This window comes from Camelus bactrianus, chromosome 3, assembly GCF_048773025.1.
Source record: "Camelus bactrianus isolate YW-2024 breed Bactrian camel chromosome 3, ASM4877302v1, whole genome shotgun sequence".
In the NCBI taxonomy this organism is placed as follows: Eukaryota; Metazoa; Chordata; class Mammalia; order Artiodactyla; family Camelidae; genus Camelus; species Camelus bactrianus.
Window position 1 is genome coordinate 91,608,561 of NC_133541.1, and position 25,661 is coordinate 91,634,221.

Below are 25,661 nucleotides of genomic sequence, written 5' to 3' on the forward strand. Positions count from 1 at the left end.
ATTCTTACCTTTAATATGTCTGCTATGACCATGATTACCTGATTTTCCAGGAATCAGAAGAAATTATAATAATCTGTCCACCAAGTCCTGGCCACCATTCCTTGGAGACCACAAAACAGCCTCTTTGGCTGCTTTTGTGTAACGTAAATGTTAAAATAAATATAAAAAAGAGAATGGGCACGCTCCTTTCTCTTCTTTCATGGCTTTCTCAGTTGATAGATCCCAAATAAGTTACAGGATAATTGGAATAAAATGACAGAATTTCAAAGAGTCTAATTGCTCAAGTCTTTCAAATAAATAGCTTTCAAAAGAAAATTTGCTCTAATATTAATGCTTGAATGTGATGGAAACTCTCAGAAAAAAAAGAAAAACACAATATAAAGGAAAGTGCTAAAACTGAGTCATAGGAAAGAGAGTACCTTGTAACTGAGTCACTGACATTTCAAATCAAAATTGCTAGGTTTGCTAAAATATCTTTCACTGTAGTTATAGAAGATTTATGTCTTACCAACTCTTCTTCTCTAGGACCCTATGCTTTCTTTGTTCCTCTCTTTGAAATGGTTATGTTTCTTAGAATGTGTTAGTTTTTCTTCCCTGGCCGTGCCACTCCAAACTCCCTCTCCACCCCACCTCCATCACAAGGACTGAATCCTCAGGGCTTAGTCCGTGTATCTGTGCACTGTTTTTACGACAAGACTGTGTGATCTGATGTGAGAACTGGGGGGACTGGAGCCGTGTATTACTATGACAATAAGCAAGTGCCAACTTATTTTTGATCTTTTTCAATTCCACCCGTTTGGGGCTGTAGCAGACCTGATGTAATCGCAATTCCGCTGACTCTGTAGGCCAGTGAATGATTTTCCGTTGTGCCCTGATTTGTTCACCTAAGACATAACTTTTGGAATAGTGGTGTAAGGCTGGAGAGTGTACCAGCAGGACCCCAGCACCTGGACTCGTGGCCGGAGAGTGGAGCGCGTGGAGTCCCTGTAGCCGAACCTGCAGTTCTGGGATCAGCAGTCGAGAGCGCAAATGTCCTGGGTAAACGCAAAGTTCCTGAATTGGGGGAGGGCATTCTTTTCCCTTTAATTGTGAAATTAAAAGGTTTTACTGATAACCATGTTGGGAACCAAAGAAACTTCTCCAACCCTCCTCCACATTGGCAAACAGAAAAGTCCCGCGAGTTATTTTATATGAAAACTCCCTTTTACGAAGAAATTAAGACCAACCCTTCTAAGAACAGATAATTAAATGCTACACAGGTTGGTTTGTTGAGTGCAAATCAAATAAAACGTGTCTAGAGAAGAAGGTACTAGAAAAAGTCAGCATTTAAAGGAACTGTGAGAGGAGCAGGGAGCTGATGGGACTTCAGAAAGAGGGAGAGGGAACAGGATGGATGAAACCTTGCTGAGCCCGTGGACAGATCAGGAGCGTCCCATGATCAGCTTGCTCAGTCCCATCACTCCGGAGTGATCCTAGGAAACGTGTGAGAAGATCACGCCAGCTTTATGCTCTGACTTTGGTGTGGGCTCAGTGGCCCAGTTCCTTAACAAGCAAGTTTAAAGAATGTACGTGAAAACCTTAGAAGCATCTCCTTCATGATTCTTAGACCCACACTCCTTCGTGGAAAGTGCAGGCTTTCTATTCTGCCCGCAGCCTCTGCCCTTTACCCTTCTGTATCATTTTCATGACAAATAGACTTTGATTCCTCATGTCTTTTGGAGATTAAATGGGTCGAGGATAGGAAAAGTGTATTTTTTAAATAAACATACAGGTTTCCTCCTATTACCAGTCATTTAGTATGTCCACATTTTCAAAAGTAGATTTAATATAAAGAATTATACCTTATTTATATAATGCCTTTTAATTTTTTTGGAAAATGAATAGTTAACATTAAAAAAAAGATAAAATTGATTGTTTGTACTATCTTTTCTAGGCTAGGTTCTGAAGCAAGGGATTGTAATGGTCCCAGAAAACAATACAGAATATGTGAGAATCCACCTTGTCCTGCAGGTTTGCCTGGATTCAGAGACTGGCAATGTCAGGCCTATAGTGTTAGAACTTCGTACCCAAAGCAGGTGCTTCAGTGGCAAGCTGTCCTGGATGAAGGTATGACCAACCAGATCTCCACCTTCTTAATGACGTAGACTTGTAGGTTTGCAAAATGCTTTACAGTAGTGGTAAATGTTACTTTGTAGGTTATATTTTAGTTATTTAAGAGCTCTGGTTTTTTCTGCCTTTACTGACAGATAACAACCACAAGCGCTGACTAAAAGTGTTTATTTTTAAGATACGGAGGTGTTATTATACACTAGTTAAATCAACTAAAATAAAAAAGAGAGACAGTACATAATGCTGGGGAGGGTGCAGGGAACCTAGATCTCTCTTGCATTGCTGGCTGGGATGTAAAATGTTGCAGCCCCTCTGAAAAATAGCTTGTCAGTTTCTTAAATAACTAAGCACATCCTTATCATACAATTTAGAAAACACAGCCTTGGGTATTTATCCCTGAGAAATGAAAACTTACAACCACAAAAAATGCTGTACAGAAATGTTCAGAGCAGCTTTGTTTTCAGTAGCTGAACCCTGGAAACAACCAGAAAGGTTCTGAGTAGCTGAGTGGTTAGCAAAGTGAGGTATATCCAGACCATGGGATATTTGAACTTCAAACACGTGTGAACAACTTCCTACTTGATATTTCTACTTGGATATTTGCAAATTTCAGCCTACACTCATGGTCATAGTCCTTCCAGTCCATGTCCATTCTGATCATCTTTGGTGTCTCCTATCTCAGCGAAGATTATGTCAGCTTTTCCATGAGATGAGCCAGAGATGTATGTCATTCCTAGATTTCCATCATTCTCCCTCACAAATCTAATCTGTCACCGTGCTCATCTATTTTACTTCCTGAATCTGTCTCCACTCTCACTCTTCTAACCTCCAGTTTCAGAGTCTCTTGCTCAGGCTACCGTATTGGCTCCGCCGGAGTCTTTCTGCTTCCTCTCTTTCCCTGCCTCAGTCCACCCTTTGTAGAGCAGCCTGGGGATCTTTGTATAAAACAGAAGTTGGATCATATCAGTCTCCTCCCGTAAAACATTTCAAAGGTTTCCCATAGTTCTTCAGGTAGAGACCAAATCGCACGGCGTGACATGCTCACCAGGACCCTGCTTAGTCTGATGCCTTCTGCTGTCTCCTGCCTCCTCTAAAACCTCACCCCCATTCACCCTGCACTGCAGATACTGCCCTTGTTTTATAGCCTCAGACATGTCATGCTTCTGCCTCCACGTGGCCTCCAACCGTACTGTTCCCTCAACCGAGAGAAAATAATAACACAGTCTTCCGTTTGCACGATCCTTTTAATAAATGTCAATTCTCCATTTCCAGGTGCTTAAACCAAAAACTTTGGAGTCTTACTTTTTTCTGTTCTTTCTCTTTTACCATACATTCATAACATCAGTAAGGTCAGATTAGCTGTATCTTTAAAATACATCCAGAATTGGATCATTGCCTGGTATCTCCAGAGCTGCCACCCTGGTGTAAGCCACTGTCTCTTACCTGGGTGGTGGTAGTAGCCTTCTGACTGCTCCTTATGCCTGTGTCCTCCGGCCTTCTTCAGTCTCAACATAGCCAGAGTGATACATTTAAAATGTCAGTCATGTCATATTATTCTTCCACTCAAAACCCTCCAGTACCTTCCCAGCTCACTAAAAATCCAAAGTTCTACTAATGGCCTGGACGGACCTCTGCCCTCGGGCTCCCTGTGACCCTGTGACTTCAGCTGTACTGTTTCCCCATCACACCCTTCCGCCCACACCGGCTCCCGTGCTCTCCCTAGAGTAAGTCAGGTACATTCCTACCTAGTGTCTTGGAAGATGTTTTCCCTGGTCAAACACTTTTCCCAGATATGGGTATGATTTATTCTCTCACCTCCTTCTGGTCTTTTCTTAAATAGTAACTCAATGCCTTACCTTCCCTGCTTGCTTCTTTTTTCACAGAGCTTATAATCATCTACCACAACATTTCATATTTTATTGATTATATGCCCCCCCAATAATAACTGTAAGAGCAGAACATGTACTTCATGCATTGCTATGTCTTAGTGCCGTAAACAGTACCTGAGCAGAGTAGACACTTAATACATATTAGGTGAATAAATGTGGTGTCTTACAGGAATTTTCTGTAGTCATCTCTCCTGGCCCCTCTTCTCACTGAGCATTCTCCTTGGGATAATCTTATGTATTTGCTAGTTTTATTTATTATCCCAGTGCTAAAGGAACAGGAATATTTATCTCCAGCCCAGATCTCTCTGTCTTGAGCTCCTTAGCTGATCCATGTGGTGCATGAACTCAGCATCCCATTCATCTCCAGCTCAACGTGGTCCAAGTTGAACATACCCTTTTCCTTCGCTCACTCCCGCCATCTGCTTCTCTTACTGTGCTCTCTTGCAGAGAATAGCATCATGATCAACTTCATTACCAAGCTAAGCCAGACTCCTTCTGCCTCAGTCTCATATACCTGTAATCAGTCAGCAAACCCTGTTTGTCCAAACCTGTCTTGTTTTGCCAGCATCTTTGTTGATTGCACCGCGTCTAACCTGGATTCCTTAAAGAGCTTCCTCGCCGTCTCTCTGAGTGCAGTCTCGCCCTCCTCCAGCCCCTGTGCCTCATTTCAGCCAGACTGGCCTCTTTGAAGGCCAGATCTGTCAGTTGCTGTGCCAAATAATACCCTTTCATGAATATCATTGTTGTCAGGACCAATATCAAACTTTATTACCTGGTTTATGAGACCATTTTTGTGGCCTGCCCCCTGTAACTTCCCTGGCCGCATCTCTGTCACTCCCTTCTGTAGTCTCCAGTGCAGCCAGGTCAAATTTTATTTCATCCCTCATATACATCATGTTTTCTTACTTCTGGGCCTGTAAACATGCACGTTTCTTGGCATAATATCCTTTCTTTTTCAAGCTTTAATCTCTTCCCCCATTTATTTACCTTGAAAACTTCTGCTGATTTTTTGGACTCAGTTTATGTCAAGTTCTCTAGGGAAAAAGAATCCCCTGAGCTCTCATGCTGGATAGGCTCCCCTTCCAGGTCCTCCGCAAGCACCCTGTTGTAGCAGATTTTGATGGGTCTCTGCTCCTTTTATCGTCTCTGCCTAGTGTATCCTCTGGCAGTTATTAAGCTTCTGATGATTATTTGTTGCATCAATTTGAATATATAAACACTATTTTTCCATTGTAAAAATAAAATCAGTATGACAATTCAGATCGTGAAAATCATCGTCTGATCATGGGTTAATCCTATCTCTGCTTCTCACTGGCTGTTCGATTTGATAATATTTAATTCATTTGAAACCTTACTTATACATGAAGTAAGAGGATACAGGTTTCATCCAGATTTTTTTTTTTAAAGTCAGAATTGTATCGGGGACAATCGAAAATATTAACGCTTTTGGAAATCACAATTGAGGAAGCTTCAAACTCTTATAAATTGTTTATCGTCAGAATGATCCTTAATAGATGTTTACATAATTATCAGGGTAACATTTTTTGATAATTTTGCAACACGTATGGATCAAACACATCAGTCTGTATGATGAATAAAACACACAGCAATAGTTGTTATGTATTAGAGCAGTATGGAAGAACCTGAAATACACAAGTCTTTTAAAAATCCCACGTCTCTGATACTTTAAAATACCAGTGGTTATTTCTGTTATTCTTATGTAACACGTGAATCTATGGCTAGGAGAATTAAACATAAGATATCAATGCCAGAGCGAACATTTATTTTTAGAGAAAAAAGATGCATGGCTTTAACATTCAGGTATTTTGCATACTCTGTGCTGAAATTTGGCTGAAATCCACATTTAATGCATATCTTGGAAAGGGTTGGTCTCTTAAATCAAGACAGAGCCTGCCTGCCAAGTACTGGCATGTTACATGGGTCACTGTAATGTCACAATCTCAAGGGTACACTTCAGGAAGGAAGATTGGTATCAAATGTTTATGTCATCTGTAAAGCTGAAGTAAGTACAGTGAAATGACAGTATGTTGTAAGAGGAGAAATAGAAAGATTTTTATCTGAATTCTTGCTTGGAATGTGAATGGAATTTTCTAGACTAACTCCTTTCAACTTGATTCATTTATCTGGTTTGCTCCTCTCTTCAATGAAAACTCCAGAAAGAGAATTATATTTTTATATTATATTTTTATTATATATATATATATGTATTTTATATTATATTTTTACATTATATATAAATATATATATATACCACTATTAAAGTGTTGCAATTATAGCAGCTGTTTTTAAGTCCAAAGACATGACATAGTAAGCAGTCGCTGAATAAACATAACCTACTTTGAGGTGTGAGAGCACACTGAAATGCTTTATTGCAGCTTATAATGGCATCTTAAAGGAAAATTTCAAAACCATGCACATTAAAGGCCACGTTCCAACTCCCCAAAATTGTTCAGAGCAGTATTCAGAAGCCACATGTGAAAACTGTTTGAAATGTTCAATTCTGAAGGCTCATTTAACTGTCTGTCTTCTCTTTGCAAAGTGATACCCTGTTCCGTGCCTCTGGCTGTTATTTGGTATTTATAGAATCCCATCAGCATACGTGGAACTTTACTGAAGACATAAGCGAAGATCAGTGTCAGAGACTGTAAACTATTTTCCATTCTATTTATATGAGCTTAATAAACAGTAAAGGGCCTGACTGGTGTCAAGCCAGTAGAGTAGTAATGTAGCCTGGAAATTGTTCTGAAGTTTCGGATTTGGATAATCCTACTACTGGTGTTACCAAATTCTGCAGCTCTTCTGCATGATGCTTAGAAATAGAAACAGCACTTTCAAAAAAATTTTGCCACTCTTCGACTGAGCCTAATAGGCGAGGGTTTTAACTCTAACCATCTTACCATATTGCTTAAATGAAGTACTGAAGATGACTGCCAGCCATTCAGGACTTCTTTACCTAGATCAGTGGTTCTCACCCTGAACATCATTTACACTGAACTGCTTTCCGAGTAAGCAATAAAAAGGGCTGAGTCCTAGCTAGCACTCAGCAAGTGTGCATTCCAGTGCCTGTTCTCCTGGGACTGTGTTGCATTTCCAAACATCCTTGTAAAGGAAAATCTTATAAGAATTGTTCATCTTACAAGCTGTTCTTTCTCCCTTTAGTAATTTTTCAATTAGAAGATGCCGAATGCATAGGACTGAAAATTACTGTATTGGAATTTAGAAGTAAGATGTCAAGAAAGGCTTCATGAATAAAGTAAATCTTAAATAGGCAGAATTCTGATATGTACTTAAAATAAGGCATTCATGCCAAAAAATATGGGGAAAAAAATGGGAGCATGCAAAATACTTTTCAGGAAGAATGCTTGATTTCTGTGTGGTTGAGGTTTAGTGCCAGAAAATAATAAGTGAAACATTTTTTAAATAATTTGAAGACGTCATTCTTAAGAAGGAAATTAATATTCATTGGATACCTATTTTTCCCAGGCATCATCTCATTTACTACCCATAATAACACTTTAGTATTATCTACTCTAGTATTACATTATTCAGTGAACTCAGATTCTGTTGTGTACTTACAGCTCTTCTGAAAAATAAAGCTTGAGGTAAAAATATTTATGGAGTAATATTTGCTCATCTTTTTATCCACTCTGTGCGTAGAAAAACCATGTGCCTTATTTTGCTCTCCTGTTGGAAAAGAACAGCCTGTTCTTCTATCAGAAAAAGTGATGGATGGAACTTCTTGTGGATATCAGGGATCAGATATCTGTGCAAATGGCCGGTGTCAGGTAAGACGTTCCAAAAGGGAGAACGTATGTGCTGAGGGAGGATTGTGGGACACTGAGCAGCTGCGCAGTATCATGGGAAGCTCTGCACTAAGATTCAAAAGATTAGAATGTAGTCCTGACTCAGTGGTTGTCTTCAGCAAGTCTGATCTACTTTGAAACTCCATTTCTTCATCTGTAAAATGGAGGGTTTGGACTAGAAAATCTGTCATATCCATTACTAGCTAAAAAAACTTAAGAATTTTATTCTGCAGTGTACACGTTACAGGTCTGAAATTGTGACACTTTAGGCATTTTATATCAAAACATTCCAGACCAAAAACTCAAGCACTCCATTTGTCCATGTCTTGTGTCCAAGATCAAGCCATGTGGCAAAAACCTATAAAGGCAATAATCCTACTGCTCAGTTAATGTTAAAGTATTTTCAACATTCTTGCATCAACTGATTTTTAAGTATATATTCAATTTTTATTATACTTAAACATTTCATTTGCCTTTCTATTCTTTTTTTTTAAGTAATCTCCATCTATTGTATCATTCATGTGCTCTTTATTTATCATTAGAAAAGTAGACATCTTGTTCAAATGAATATGAATAGTGTAGTGGAAAGATCAAAGGCTAAGGTTTAGAAGTTGCTAGTTACAGGTCTACCACTTTCTTGAGTGGGTTTCCCCTGGAAGATTAATATTCAGGGAGTTGAATGTCAAGTTTTTCATAATCAATATATGTGTAGAGTAGGGGAAGGAGGCAGGAGTGGGCCCAGGGGGAAATTGGGCAGGGTATCGTCGCAGCAAGCCCTCAGCTGACCTTGTGGGGGCATTGAAGCTGGGAACCCTCTTCAGAGTTGTCCTCATTTGGAGTGAGGAAGCCAAGCCCTTTTACCCCCAGTATCAGCTAGTGTTTGGATACAAGCTGTCCCAGGAAGGGAAGGTGACCTTGGGAAAGGAAGTTTTGTTTGGGCTAGGCCTTTAAAGAAATGGGCTGATGGCTAAGAGCTATCAGGCAATAAATTTCCCAGACATGGGAGAAAAATATGTAAATCCTTTAGTAATGAATGAGACACGTGAGCGGAGCCGCACTGAATCCATGGCCGCCACTAGGAAACTGTGTTCTTGGGAGAATCATTTAAAATATGTATGCAACCATTAACTAACGTATAAAGTGAAATGGTCAGGCCAATGGTCATAGACTTTTTGTGCGATGCACTCTTTGAAAAATTTGATGAGAATTTTTTTTCCACAAAAGGCACATCTCACCGTGCACGCGTGCGCGCGCACACACACACACACACACACACACACACGTGTACACATGCACCAAAATTTGAAAACAGTTATAAGCTGTGGATGGATCAATCTGTCGTCCAGTAGAGGAGAAACTTGGAAACAACATGAAACTTAAATGCTTTACCAGTTCTTAGATTCTGTATTTTGCCAGCATGCTATAAAGTTTAACACACAGAATCATGAAGTACAATTGGCATAAGAAACAGTTTTATAATTACATATGAATTTCCTTTATTCTTTAACAGAATATGACAGTAACCTGAAATATAATTTTTCATGTCTGTAAAAAAAAATCATTGCAAGTATTTACCTATACATATTTGTTTTCAAAACTGTTGTACAATTAAAACTTTTGTCTTTATTTCATCATTTTATGTGAATCTTTCAGATTAGTATATCTCTTAAATGAATTTATTTTTCAAAAGAAATTGTCTTCCTAACTCTATATGCCAAATACAATAGCATAAATTGGGATGTTCTTTACTTAACAGTATTGTGTAAGCCAGGTCTTTTTTTGAGTCTTTAGCTAGAAATTAAAACAACAGCAACAAAAACAAAAAATTCTGCTTAAGTATTACATGAATCAGATGATTATAATTATTTAAAGTTCTGTGAAATGGATTGTGACTTCTGACAGCATTGGAATACTTCAAGATTCTGGCTTTTTCACTAAAATGCTTCATTCAGTCTTTCACTATAATTAAAAACATCATTTTTTTTTCCTTTCTGACTACCCTCTGTGTATTGGATTTGGCTAGAGTTGTTTTATCACAAAATATACAGCATCAAAGCTGAATGTAGAATTCTAAACTCTGTGAATGGACCTAGGAGGGCAATTAAAAATAGACAGCTTTCTCCTGGTGACCCAATTAGCTCCCTGGCTTTCCTGTCCTGGAAAAGGATAGAGAAAGCTCTGCTCTGTTTTATCACGTTACCCACCCATCTCCATCCCACCAGTGGTACTTCAGGTACTTGCCACCAGTTAAATGGCATAGTCTTTCCAGAGTCATTTATCCTCCGTTTTTGGAGTTATGTGAGCATATTTTGGTAAGTGTGGGTACTTGAGACTACCAATTACAGAGTATGAAATCTTATTTTTTGACTCTTATTTTAAAACACATGATTATTGAGCCTTGCCATTTTGTCTACCCCTGGCTTTTATTTTAGATTTACGAATTTGTATTATCCCAGTTACAAAGGTTCGAAATAACTAAGGAACAACTAGATACTAATGCATTCGGTCACTTAACTACTATTTATTGGGTTTATTGTATTTGCCAAGAAACAAGCTAGATACTAGGGATAGAAATAGAGGTGCCTTTTATCATTTCAGAACCACTCTGTGCTTCCTCTCTAAGTTTTCTCCTCATTTGTACATGATGGAGAGATTTTTTTTTTTTTTTCTTTACCCCAGCACTCCCAGGTCTTTTCATGGCTCCTGCTTAGTAAACTGCTGCCATACCTTTGTTGTATTTTGAGAATTTCCTGTGATGGCCACCTTTTTCATCTAGAGACAGTCTCTTTACTTCTCCCTGAATCAACCTTGATTTGCTGATCAGAGTTTTGCACTAATGCATTGTTTTGTCTGCTTCTTGACACTGGTATGTACCCTCCCTTGACAAAAGGAAAGGCTGCTGTATTATGCAGATTTAATGCGATTTTAGCTTTCTCAGGATATTCCTCCTGCAGCTGCATTTTATAATCCGCTTCTTCCCCCACCTCAACACCATCAATACCAACCTCAGAAAAAGACCTTGATTTTGTTTCTGTTTTATTGAATATTTTAAAAATGTATTTAAATAATATACCTTGTTATGAATGAATGCATCATCAATCTCTATTGCAGATTCTTCTTAATTGGGGTAATGGTGTAATTCTACCATTTATTTCTGATGGTATTGACATATTAAATTCTTCCCTTTAAGTATGCACAACTTTGCAAGATACCATATTTTCTAAACAGTGAGAGACTAGAAAATTTAATTTTTTAATTCACTAGAAAAGAGGCAATGATTCAATCTGGTAAGATTCTTAGTAACAAAGTTCTTCTGGAAACATATAAAAATTAATTATCCTACTGTTCCTATTTTCTTGAAGCAGTTTTTACTCATTCGTATACTAGATGCCAAAGAAGATGGGGATAGCAGTTTCTTCGTGAACTGTTGTGAATGTAAACATTTATGTTTGGTTTTCACAACGTTAATGTTTAATACTCAGCATTTGCTTTGCAACCATGTGAGAAGGGAAACCATCCGTATGATGAAGTAGATCTCTTCTGTGTTGAGTAAAATGAATTAGATTAATCATGTTATATTGAACAGAAATGTGATTGCCTTTGGGATTTATGTAAATTGCATTTGTCTCAATAATATTTTTCCAAATTGGTTTAGGATATCATTTAATTCTTAATATAAGAAAAGTACTCTTACCACTATACTACCATTTAGTCACTTTACAGATGATAATATTTGACGTGAACTTGCTGTGTTAGTTTGCACCAGACAGGAGGATGTTTTACTAGTTTGTCAAATAAATATGTCTGGTTTGCATAGACTTGATTTATCCTAAATCGTGGTTAAAAAGAAAGAAAAAAACTCACTTTATTGTGTACTGTCTTTCTCTTGCTGCAGAAAGTTGGCTGTGATGGTTTATTAGGGTCTCTTGCAAGGGAAGATCATTGTGGTGTGTGCAATGGCAATGGGAAATCGTGCAAAATCATTAAGGGAGACTTTAATCACACCAGAGGAGCAGGTAATTATTTTTTAATTTTTTCAAAGTTAATCACATAAACAATCTTTGGGGGCAAAGATAACATTGAACTTGACTTAGAAATTCCAGTTCTGATTCTGTTGAAAACTTTTGTAATGGATATTGAGTGATTTTTCGTGATGACATACAATACATGTGATATGAGCCAGAAATTCTAACAAGCCCATTTCCCAACACTGAGCGTATGAAGTCATCTGTTGTGCATTTAATAAATTGGAGTAGCAAGGGAAAAATCTAATTTGCATTGGCTAATGTTATCAGGTTTCTACGGACTTATCCTCCAATGCAAACTATGATGTCTAACAGAGAATAATGATTTGTAACAGCCTGAAGCAACTATTGAGAGTTTTAGTCTTCAAGTCTTCAGCATTCCACTTTCTTTATTTTTTCTTAATATTTTTACTAAATTTGAAGTGAATAAATTTTTGAAAACAGGAGTCTATGGCAGTGTGGCATGTTGGGAACTGTAACAGGGAGTCAAAAGATGTGGGCTGATGTTCCAGACGTATTAATGGTGGGAACTCATTTTCTTTTCTCTTCTTTCCTCATCTCTAAATACTGATACTCAGGGGATACGAGGATGAACTGACGATGATCTATATAGTGTGAATTTCAAAGTGAATCACAACAAAAAGTGATATTATCTGTGCAGAAATATAATGACCCACAAGTATGCTTTATATACAGAAAATGCTTTCTACTCAGGCCCTCATGGTTACTGGGAAGAAGCAAACATTTCTGTGTTTACAGTAATGTCTTACCTGGACATCTTTCTTTTGAACTTAGTATTTATGATTATTTTTTGTTATCGTTAGTATGCTTACATTACATACATCACCTTTTTCCTGTTTTAAATTTCTTCCTTGTTCAAACACCAGAAGACCAGACCGGAAAATATATATTTGTTTTAATACAAGGAGTAAGCCATTTGTATTTAAATAATCAAGAAGACTGAGTTCATTCTGATTTTTAAAAAGTCCTTCAGAGAAGAAAATTAGACACAGCCCTCTAAAGTTGAATACAGTCTTTTCCTAGGCCCCAGCAGAATAAAAGATAAGTGAGCTCAAAGAACTTGAGGCCTAAAAATAACTAAAGCCCAGGGTAAATTGTAGATCAAAATCTCAGTCGCCAAAGCTGTGAAAAAAGGTGACAGGTCCTACAAGTCAAAATCTGTCCGAACTCATTTAGAAAAGTCAGACTAAGCTGTAGCAGGCTCCCAGACTTTCAAATAAGAGGTGCAGTTATAATAAGCTTTTCAGCCTGATTGTGACGGGAGAAGTTTTTAAGTGCAGAAGTTCAGATGAAGTCTGAAAGACTGAAGAGATTGAAGGATACTAGAATTTTTGAAGAATAGTCTTACATAGTTACTTAATATGCCTGGAAGCAGGGAACTGTAGAATACTGATGCGCATTTAGCACTGATATCTTTTTTTAATTGTAACAACACTTCACTTTTCCACTAAGCAGGGAAAACAGAAATACCAGTTAAAAATCAGTGACGTGGTGTTTATTCTGACTGCTGTTTTGTGGATACGTTTTCTCCCAGGTTCCTACTTCAAACCTCCTTTGTTTTTGTTGCACTTTAATGTCTACTTCTGTTCATTAGTCTGTTTGTAAGCTACATTAATGGCATCTGTTATTTGGAAAATGTCTAAAATGTGACCATATGCCAGAGACTAACTATACATTGCTCACAGGGAAGAGACTAGAATTCTTAACTTGGACATAAGGCCAAAGTGTTGTTCCTGCCTGGTGCTGTTCCTACTTGCTCTCTGACATCATTTCAGATCAAGGTCTCTTTCCTTCCCTAAGCTGCAGCCACCAGATTTGTTACAGATGCTCAAGCTGACCGTGCTTCCTCCAGCACCTTGCATTTAAAAATACGGTTCTGTGAGCTTCCTCTTAGCTTTGCTGGGTTAATTCCTGGACATCAGTTAGATCTCAGTTCAAATGTCCTTTCTTCAGGGAAGCACTCCCTGAACAACCTCCATCTCCTATCACTGATTAGTTTACTGATGTTTACCGTGTCTGTATTTGGACAGTTCAGCTGTATTGTAATTTTGTCATGTTACACTCATTGGTCTTTTCTTTCCCACTAGACTATCAGATCAGTGAGGAAAAATATCATGGCTATTTTTGCTCAGTGCCATATTCCCAATGGCCAGCATAGTGTGTGATCCATTAACATTTGTTAATTTAATTAATAATGAAACATTACCATGTTAAGAACTTTACAAAACAAAAATCTGTATGAGTCCTTAATTTATCTTGGGCTTCATCTACTTGTGACTTTAGGAATGTTGTATTCATTTCTCTTGAGACAATTTTATCCTTACAGTTTATGGACTTCCTAGAATCTCTTAAAGGAATTGCAGCCTTATTTGATCCAGTTGGCCATGCACTCTGTATATATTGTATGAGTAACACATGTGCAGACACATGTGGGTGTTTTCAGTCCCTGTGCTCTATTTAGAGTTTGCTAAATCATTTTTGTTGGAGCTAGAAAATAAGAAGAGAGATTTTTTTTTTCCTTAGTGCATTTATCATGTCTTTCCTTGTAACTTGCCTGGCCGTCGGATAATTTTTTAGGGGCTTTTTAAAGGTAACTTGTGTATTTGGCCAGTTGTGGAACTATATAGTTATCAGTATACACTTAGAAGAAGGTGGGCATAAAGTCTGTTATTCTTAGTACAAGCGATGATGATACTAATCCTGTATAAGGAACACATGCTCTTAGACTTTTTATTTGTATGTGCGCCACAGCCTTAGTCATAGTGCGATGTGTTCTACTCTGTGAAATAGCAGCAGGGAGCCACAGCTGGAAGCGGAGAGTGGAATCAGATCTGAGTTCAGAGCTTGGTTGGGTCAGCTCATTAGCGACAAGGCGGTCTTGAAAGAGGCCGTTAATCTATTAAATATCTGCTTTGGATGATATCATTATGGCTAAATGTAATGATTTACATAAATTATCTGTAATAGTGACTAGCACATAGCAGCTGCTCAAAATGCAGCATTTAGCATTATTACTACCATGAAGATAATGATTGCTGTTGGCATTTTAAGAAGGCTGATTAAGAAGCGGATTACTGGTTATAAAATAGGACGTTCCTACATACAAAGTAAACTGTCCAAGGTGAGGGTCAAGTTTATGACATTGACATAGGCTGTATTTCAACTTCTAAGCTTGGCAATAGCCACTCCTCTACTTACTTCTTTTATAAATATGCCTTCCCAAGTGTGCTAAATGGCTTATTTAAAGTGGCTTATGAAAAATATCTAGAGCCCCAGCCTTTGGCTATCCCTCTTCCAGTGTCTTTGCTTAATATTTTTCTTCCTCTCTTTCTTCTTTAAACTCAGTCTAACTCACTGTCCTCCAGGTCATTTCAGTTGAGTAATAGAGAGCTGCTCTAGATTGAGCCATAAACTTGGATATAACTCTTGTGCTAAAATACAGCATCCCTCTGAGTTTACTGTTAAACTCAAACAGAAATTTACAGTTACTCCCTCTGCTTTTCTCTTTCTTCTCTGCCATTTTAACATCCTGAAATCTAGCATCTTCTCCAAACACTTTCCTAAATTTATTTGCCCAGAGGTGAGCAGTGCCTCTTGATTGTGACACGTGAACTCCTTAGTCACCTTTCTCTCTCATGTCTGTACAGCTTTTTATACCCTTGACCTACAACTCTTCTTAAAATAATCTAATCCAGGAGATCCCACTACACCCAAATCACCCAATTTCCACCTTATCGTGATTCCTTCTTTATATTCTTTCCTGAATTTTTTTTTCCATCTCTCTGTTAAAAAAACTGTCACCAAGGTTGAATCCTTGATGTCTCCTCTCTCTTAATTTTCTCCACTTACTCCTTGGCTTAAATTACTGCCTCACAGAGTTACTTCAATAGCACAACCTTTTCCTGAAGTTCCAGATGTTCCAGAGATTTTACTGGATATTTTTACTAGATGTTATACCGATTTGTTAAATACAAATTGCAAAGCCAGATTTATTAGATTATTACCCAAACTTGACTTTGTGTTTCAGTACATGATGGTCCCATTCTCACATAAGTAATAATAAAGCATTGTGTGTTCAGTGTTTATTTCCCCACTTTGTATTGGTTCTCAAATTCAGAATTTTTTTTCTCCACAATGCCTTCTGGATTTTCTACCTTAGGCTCTAGCACTCCTGGAGTTTTATATTAGCTTCCTGACACTGGCACCCACAGCTGTGTGGCTGGGTATCCTGTGCACTCCTGTCAGACAAAGCCTCTCCAAACCGGTATCTAATTACCAAGTTCGTTGCTGTAGAATGTTCAGTAGCTTCAGACTGATACATTCAGTGTCCTGGGCATGTGTTTAAACTCTCTTAATAGAGCCATCTTCTCATTCTGTCAGAATTATTTTATGTGCTACTAAAAATATCACTTACTACGTTACTTTTCTTTGCATGCAGTGAACTCGTTCTTTTTCTAAATACAGTTGACACTTGAATAACAAAGGTTTCAACAACATGGGTCTATTTATATGTGGAATTTTTTTTAACTTTTTTTATTGAGTTACAGGTATTTTACAATGTTGTATCAAATTCCAGTGTAGAGCACAATTTTTCAATTATATGTGAACATGCATATATTCATTGTCACATTTTTTTTCACCGTGAGCTACTACAAGATCATGTATATATTTCCCTGTGCTATACAGTATAATCTTGTTTATCTATTCTACAATTTTGAAATCCCAGTCTATCTCTTCCAACCCCCGCCCCCGCCCCCTTGGCAACCACAAGTTTGTATTCTATGTCTGTGAGTCTGTTTCTGTTTTGTGTTTATGTTCATTTTTTGTTTGTTTTAGATTCCACATATGAGCGATCTCATATGGTATTTTTCTTTCTCTTTCTGGCTTACTTCACTTAGAATGACATTCTCCAGGGACATCCATGTTGCTGCAAATGGTGTTATGTTGTCATTTTTATAGCTGAATAGTATTCCATTGTCTAAATATACCACATCTTCTTTATCTAGTCATCTGTTGATGGACATTTAGGCTGTTTCCGTGTCTTGGCTATTGTAAATAGTGCTGCTGTGAACATTGGGGTGCAGGTGTCATTTTGAAGTAGGGTTCCTTCTGGATAGAAGCCCAGGAGTGGGATTCCTGGGTCCTATGGTAAGTCTATTCCTAGTCTTTTGAGAAATCTCCATACTGTTTTCCACAGTGGCTGCACCAAACTGCATTCCCACCAGCAGTGTAGGAGGGTTCCCTTTTCTCCACAGCCTCGCCAGCATTTGTCATTTGTGGACTTTTGAATGATGGCCATTCTGACTGGTGTGAGGTGATACCTCATCATAGTTTTGGTTTGCATTTCTCTGATAATTAGTGAAATTGAGAATTTTTTCATGTGCCTATTGATCATTTGTATTTCTTCCTTGGAGAATTGCTTGTTTAGGTCTTCTGCCCATTTTTGGATTGGGTTGTTTGTTTTTTTCTTATTAAGTCGTATGAGCTGCTTATATATTCTGGAGATCAAGCCTTTGTTGGTTTCATCGTTTGCATAAATTTTCTCCCATTCCATAGGTTGTCGTTTGGATTTTTTTTTTTTAATAACTAAATACTACAGTGGCACACAATCGACCTGCAGCTATTTGAATCTGTGGGTGCCAAACCGCAGATACAGAGAAACCACTTATACAGAGGGCTGGCTATTAATTAAACTCTTTTTTTTTTTTTTTTTTTTTTTTTTTTTTACTACTGGAAGGGTTGGTACCCTTAACCCACATGTTGTTCAGGGGTCAGCTTTGTATCCAAATCCTATCCATTCTTCAGGGACAGTTCATCTGTTTCCTTTGTGACACTTTCCTTGATTATATGAAATGTCCTCTCCTCCAAATCACTGTGATTCCTGCTAATGCCAGTGTTTTCTCAAACATGAGTAATGTATATCACCATTTAAAAGGAAAGAAATCCCACTTCTATGAGCTAAAACTAGCGGGGAAACTTCTGAACAGTGGTTTGATCAGAGAAGGAGGACACTTAAAGAACATTGGTTTCTGTTTTTCAGCAGGGAATTAACCATATTATTTTGCATGTGATCTTTTTGACATAATTTTGGAAGTTTTATTTAACTCGCTTTTATGTAAGATATTTGTGCTCACTGAGTACACAGACTCTCTTACGTTTCTTCTATACAAATAGGCAGTAAGCGTTTGTTTCTGTTTTCATTGCTGCATATTTTGTCCACATAACAAAATGCTAGTGCTTGTGTGGTTTGTTGTTACTAGAAATGGTTAAATTGTGTAAGTAGTATTCACTAATGGAAATTATGATTTGAAAAACACAAGCCTCTGATTCCACCGGGTGGGGTGTCTGCTACCTTTTTGGTATACACCAAATAACTGTAAATAGTTTCAGGTTTGAATAATTGATCAATGGGAGACAACGCTGGGATTAGCTGTTGTACCTTTTAAAAACTAGCTTTCAAATTAGACTTGTGTCAGGGCTAGAAGGAGCTACACAGAAATACTAAGAAGAATATTAAATATTATTTTAATATAATTTTAAATCATATGTATTTGGCCACAAGTTGGCATCTACTCTGTCACTATTCTCCACCAAGTGAAGTCTTGATTTTGACTTTTTCTGCACGCCTTCTCTTCCAACTTTGTCTTACCTTATTTCACTTCAAGCATTTCATACATCCCTAATGCCTGCTGAAAAACCTTTTCTGAGAAACACCTCAGTGTGTCTTGCTTCTAGCTGTCTGACACCTTCCAGGGTGACACAGATTGCTTGGTGTGGCCTTACACTTACTTGTCTCCAGACTCAGTTGCAAAACGCTTTGTTAATCTCCTCAGGGAGTGTTTGGTCTCTCTGGTCCTACACTCAGCTGCTCCAGGGGCCAGATGCCCGCAGCTGTGTGCTCTCCAGCTGCATTTCCTCCTTCCCACACTCGCTAACTTAAAGGAGTGCCATGAACAGAATTCGAGGTTGCTTGCTTTGTTCCAAGATTCACTGTGTTTCTAACTGGGCTGTCCCAATTTACTTTTTTCTCCCCTCATAATTCATGAGATATCAGGGAGCTTTTTCACTGAGAATACAGTTGCCTCTTTGCTGTATTCTCAACATCTTTCCAGGAAACTTCTCCGTTGGAAATTATGGCAGCTTTTATACGTACATTTTTTTCTTTATATAGGTATTGAAATAGCATAGCAAAAACCAAAAGAAAAAGAGGGCAAGTCAATTAAGAAAAGAAAAATTCAAAGAACTCGAGATGTATCTCATGTCTTATTGACTCTTACAGGTTATGTAGAAGTGCTGGTGATACCTGCGGGAGCAAGAAGAATCAAGGTCGTGGAGGAGAAGCCAGCACACAGCTACCTAGGTAACCTGTGTTACAGACTCAGAGCCCAGCCAAGTTCAAGCCTGGCTGCCCTGCCCTGAGACTTCTGTGGTGGCTAGGATGTCAGTGTGTTTCTAGTCACACGTTTGAATTTCCTGGGAAGCACTTCTTGCCATATCAAGTAGGAATTTCTTTCCCTCCCTCCCAGGGACTTCCTAGGAGCAAAAGCAATCTGGTTATGTATTTTGAGGGGTTATAAATTACTTCCACATGTTTGTCTATGTTCAGGAACAAACACTCAGTGGAGGACTTGGGGACGCTTTATTTCATATATTGCACATATATTTCCTATTTACACACACGTGAATGTCCAGATATTCATGTTTATTGCATTGCAAATGCATATATAAATGTGTGTGTATCTATATAGTGATTGCTTTAGAACTAGGAAATCTTGTGGAACCCTCAAAAAAAATTTCTGTATACTAGAAGGATTTGATGTTTTTAATGGGAGGTGTTGCTCTCTTTTGCTTCACTTCAGGTGTACTTATTTATGAAGAAGGTATTTTAAAAAATTGTAACTGAAGAAGTTGACTTACAATATTGTATTGGTTTCAGGCAATGTGCTTTGACATTTGCATACGTTATGAAATGATCACCACAGTAGGTCTAGTAGCCATCTTTCCCCAACAAAGTCATTGCAATATTATTGACCGCCTTCCTTTTGCTAGGTATGACATGACCATGGCTTCTTTATTTCATTACTGGAGTTTTTTACCTCTTAGTACCTTTCACCTATTTTGTGCACCCTGCACCCTCTGACATTCACCCGTTTGTTCTCTGTATTTAAGAGTTTCTTTTTGTTTCGCTTGTTTGCTTATTTTGTTTTTTAGACTCCACATCATATAGTATTTGTCTTTCTCTATCTGACTTATTTCACTTAGCATCATACCCTCTAGATCCAAACATTTGTTACAAACGGCAAGATTGCCTTTTCTTTTAGTGAATGAGTAATATTCTATTGTGTATGCATACCACATCTTCTTTATCCATTCATCTACTGATGGGCACTTAGGTTGCTTCCATACCTTGGCTTATTGTAAATAATGCCACAGTGAACATTGGACTGCTTATATCTTTCTGAATCAGTGTTTTTGTGAAATTGCTGGATCATGTGGAAGGTCTGTGTTTAATTTTTTGAGGAGCCTCCATACTGTTTTCTGTATGGCCATGCCAATTTACAATCCCATCAACAGTACATGAGGATTTCCTTTTCTCTGAATCCTGGCCAACACTTGTTATTTGTTGTCTTTTTGGTGATAACTGTTCTGACAGATGTGAGGTGATATCTTATTGTGGTTTTGATTTTCATTTCCTTGATGATTACCAATCTTGTGCATCTTTTCATGTGCCTGTTGGCCATCTGAATGTCTTTTTGGAAAAATTTCTCAAGTCCTCTGCCCTTTTTTCAATTGAGTTGTTTGAGTTTTTTTGATGTTGAGTTACGTGAGTTGTTTGTATATTTTGGATACTAACTTTTCATAGGATGTATCATTTGCAAGTATCTTCTCCCGTACAGTAGGCTTCCTTTTCATTTTGTTGATAGTTTCCTTTGCTGTGCAGAAGCTTTGATTTTACCTAGTCCCATTTGTTTATTTTTACTTTTTAATTCCCTTTCCTGAGGAGATATACCCCCCAAAATATCACTAAGACTGTCAAATAGCATACTGCCTATGTTTTCTTCTAGGAGGTTAGTGGTTTCAGTTCTTACATTTAAGTCTTTAATCCATTTTGAGTTTATTCCTGTATAGAGTATGAGAAAGTAGTCCAGTTTGATTGTTATACATGTAGCTGTCTAGTTCTCTCAACACTATTTGTTGAAGAGTCTTGTTCCTCGATTGTATGATCTTGCCTCCTTTGTCATAGATTAATGGACCACATAAGCATGGATTTATTTCTAGACTCTCTATACTGTTCCATTCATCTATTTGTCTGTCTTTTTACCAGTACCAGGCTGTTTTGATTACTGTAGCTATGTAATATAGTTTGAAAAGAGGGAATGTGGTACCTCCAGCTTTGTTATTTTTTTAAGATTGCATTGGCTATTTAGGGTCTTTTGTGTTTCCACATAAATTTTAGAATTATTTGCCCTAGTTCTTTGAAAAATGCCATTGGTATTTTGATACGGATTGCATTAAATCTGTTGATTGCCTTGGGTAGTATGGTCATTTTAACAATGTAGATTCTTCCAATCTTTGAGCATGGTCTATCTTTCCACTGCTTTTTGTCAATTTCTCTCATTAATACCTTATAGTTTTCCAAGTACAAATCTTCTGCCTCCTTTACTAGATTTATTCCTAAAACCTCCTTGATTAGATTTATTCTGGATATTTCATTCTTTTTGATGCAATTTTAAATGGGGTTGTTTTCTTATTTTCATTTTCTGTTATTAGTGTATAGAAATGCAACGGATTTCTGTGTAGTTTGTATCCTGCTACTTTACTGAATTCGTGTATTAGTTCTAATAGTTTTTTGCTGGCATATTCAGGATTTCCTATATGTAGTATCATGTCATACACAAAGAGTGATAGTTTTACTTCTTTCTCTCCAATTTGGATTCTTTTTCTTGTCTAATTTCTGTGGCTCTGACTTCAAATACTATGTCACTGAATGAAAGTGACAAGGGTCGCATACTTGTCTTGTTCCTGATCTTAGAGGAAATGCTTTCACCTATTCACCATTGAGTATGATGTTGGCTGTGGTTTTGTCATATCTGGCTTTTATTGTGTTGAGATATGTTCCCCCTATACCCTCTTTGTTGAGAGTTTGTGTCATAAATGAATGTTGAATTTGTCAAAAGTTTTTCTGCATCTATTGAGATGATCATATGATTTTTATTCTTCAGTTTGTTTGCATGGTGTATCACATTGATTCATTTATGAATATTGAACCATCCTTGCATCCCTGGGATAAACCTCAGTCATAGTGTATGATCCTTTTACTGTATTGTTAGATTTGATTTGCTAATATTTTGTTGAGGATTTTTGCTTTTATATTCTTCAGGGTTATTGGCCTGTAGTTTTCTTTTTTTGTGTTGTCTTTACCTGGTTTTGGTATCAGGATGATGCTGGCTTCACAGAATGAATTTGGCAGCATTCTTCAATTTGGGGGAAGAGTTTTAGAAGGGTAGACATTAACTATTATTTAGCTGTTTGGTAGAATTCACGTGTGTTGTCATCTGGTCCTTGAATTTTATTTGTTGGGAGTTTTTTGATTACTGGTTCAATTTCATTACTGGTAATTAGTCTGTTCATGCTTTGTATTTCTTCCTGAATCAGTCTTGGGAGATTGCACATTTCTAGGAATTTATTCATTAATTTTTGGTTGTCCAGTATATTGGTATATAATTGTTCATAGCAATCTCTTAGGACCTTTTGTATTTCTGTAGTGTTGATAGTACCTTTTCTTTCATTTCCAGTTTTATTTATGTGGGCCCTCAAGTATTTTTCAAATTTTTAAGTATTGCTTGTGGAAAAAAAATTGTATCAGCTATTTTAATTAGGCCAATTACTGTTTCTGCATATGAAAGAAAATACTGTGTTGTCAGAATACATATTGGTTATATATTAATATTTCAAACTAATTAAATCACGTGAAATGATCTTTTATAGTCAGTGGCATCCACAGATAGGAGAATATAATGTGATAGGTCTGGCAAAAGACTGAATATTCTCCCAGAACTTAAACATTGTGTTTATATTATTGTTAAAGAATGCCTTTGTGTCTTTTTTTCCTTCTTAACAAAAATAATTTCCTCATTATATTCTTTCTCAAATCAAAAATAATGTCTTGATAGGAAAACACTTCATACATGAAAAAATAACCCAGAATTACATGATTGTTTCTGCTCTGTGACATTGAAAATAGTCTACAGTTGGATTGAGTCATTTTTCACATTAGGGTTTGCTTTCTAGGAGTAGGAAAATTTGAAGAAAGGGGACAGTAAAATAAATTCTTTGTCATGTGACACACTCATTTGTTAGTCATTACTAATACATAAATTTTATCTATTTTTACCTGATTTGGTTTTTAAATTCATTTTAAGTGCAAGTAAATCTTGCTGTATACCCAAATTCAGATTAAAGTTGCAATATCCATTTTTTGGAGACACTGTATAAAATTGAGACATTTGCAGTACTTTCATTTAATAGCAGACAGTTGGCATTTACACTTGGGGATATGTTTTCTTTTTTCCAAGCTGGAAAAGAATGTCTCAAATGGAGTTTTCTTAGTTCTGCAAAACTCTACATTGTACTCTGATTTGTAATATGCTAACAAACATGGCTGGATAAACTTGGTGGTTTTACAAATGGGAAATCTCCATTATCCCTCTAATTCCTGACTTCCCTGGCTCTTCAACCTATCCTGTCTTGTTTTGATCTCACCTCTACAATAACTGCCTTTGTCAGGGTCAGCAAATGCCCTCTTTTGTTGGATTCTCAGTCTCTACCTGGTGTCCAAATGTTCTCATACTGTAGCGCTCAAGCCTGGGCCCTACTGTCTTCTCTGCTATACTGTCTCCCTAGGGACTCACATCTGGCTTCTTTGCTGAACAATTTTATTTGATGTAAATTATCAAATTCTCATATGTACCGCAGAAATAATGTGTAAATCAAAAATTTTATTTCCATCTTGTGCTGAAACCTCTTCCTTTAGTTTTCCTCACTATAGTTAATGTCACTGTATTAGTGTCCTATGACTGCTGTGACAATTACCAAGAACTTGGTGGTTTAAAACAGCAGAAATCTATTCTCTTGTAAGTTCTGGAGGCCATCATCAGTTTTACTGAACCAAAAATCAAGATGTCTGCAAAGCTGTACTGTCTCTGGAGTCTCTAGGGGAGCATCAATTCCTCACCTCTTCCAGCGTCCAGTGGCTACCATCATTCTTTTGCTTGGGACCACAGCACTCCAATCTCTGCCTCCCTAGTGTCATTGCCTCCTCTTCTTTTTCTGTGTTCAAACAACCCTGTTTGTACCTCTTATAAGGCTACATATGATTGCATTTTAGGCCCTCTTGGATAATCTAGGACAGTCTCATCTCAGGATCCTTAACTTAATCATACCTGCAAGGTTATTTGTTTGTTTGTTTGTTTACCATATAAGGTAACATTCATATGTTCCAGGAATTCAGGCATCATTTTGTTGCCTTAAAAATACATGTTTTTCAAATTGTGGTAAAATACATGTAACATAGAATTTAGCATCTTAACTATGTTAAGTGCACAGTTCAGTGGCATTGTGTACGTTCACTTTGTTGTGCAGCCACCGCCATCCAGCTCCGGAACTCTTTTTATCTCCTGAAACTGAAACTTTGGACCCATTAATAGTAACTCCCCATTCCGCCATCCTCCTATCTTCTGGTAACCTCCATCATGCTTTCTGTGTCCATGAATTTGACCACTCTTCACACCTCACGTATATGGAGTCATACAGTAAGTGTCCTTTTATGACTGACATATTTCTTAGAATACTGTTCTCAAGATTTGTCCATGCTGTAGCATTTGTCAGCATTTCCTTCCTTTTAAAGGCTGGATATTATTTCAATGTATGTATATGCCACCTTTTGCTTCTCTTTCCATTCATCTGTGGATTCTTGGGTTGCCTCCCAGGAAGCAACATTTTAGCTACCGTGAACATTTTAGCTATTGTAAATAATGCTGCTATAAACGTGGCTATACAGGTACCTCATCAAGACCCAGCTTTTCATTCTTTTGAGTAGAAACCCAGAAGTAGAATTGCTGGATCATAGGCCAGTTCTATTTTTAATTTTTTTGAGGAACTGGGTAACATTTTCCACAGGTGCCGCACCATTTTCTGTTCCCACCAACGGGGTGCAAGGGTTCTAGGTCCTCTATGTCCTCACCAACACTTGTTTTCTGTTTGTTTTGATAGTAGCCATCCTGATGGGCATGAGGTGATATCTCATGATGGATTTGTATTTGTATTTCTCTATTGATTAGTGATGTTGAGCATCTTTTCATGTGCTTGTTGGCTTTATATAACTTTTGGAGAAGTACCTATTCAGGCCCTTTACCCATTTTTTAATTAGGTTATTTGGTTTTATTATTGATGAGTTTTAGGAATCTCTACATATTCTGGATCTTAATCCCTCATGAGATTGATTTTCAAATATTTTCTCACATCCTGTGGGTTTTTACTCTGTTAATAGTGTCTTTTGATGTGCAGAATTTTTTAATTTTCAAATTTTCATGAAGTTTGTCTATTTTTCTTTTATAATCTGTGCCCATGGTGCAATATCCAAGGAATCATAGCACTGTGGAGTTTTCACCTTATATTTTCTTCTGAGAGTTTTATAGTTTTAGGTCTGACATTTAGATTCTTGATCCATTTTGAATTAAATCTTGTACATGGTATAAATTCAGGGTCAAACTTCAGTTTTCTGAAGGTGAATA

The 25,661-nt window shown here is 37.3% G+C and overlaps 1 protein-coding gene across 1 annotated transcript in view; it reads left to right on the top strand.

The window, feature by feature from the left end:
• The window catches only part of ADAMTS19 (ADAM metallopeptidase with thrombospondin type 1 motif 19), a 222,728-nt gene that overhangs the window by 138,890 nt on the left and 58,177 nt on the right, over positions 1 to 25,661 (top strand). The window contains exons 12-16 of the mRNA XM_045507852.2: positions 908 to 1,038; positions 1,934 to 2,106; positions 7,677 to 7,804; positions 11,718 to 11,838; positions 19,148 to 19,228. Coding sequence (XP_045363808.2) covers positions 908 to 1,038; positions 1,934 to 2,106; positions 7,677 to 7,804; positions 11,718 to 11,838; positions 19,148 to 19,228 — 634 coding nt within the window. The remainder of the gene's footprint in view (positions 1 to 907; positions 1,039 to 1,933; positions 2,107 to 7,676; positions 7,805 to 11,717; positions 11,839 to 19,147; positions 19,229 to 25,661) is intronic.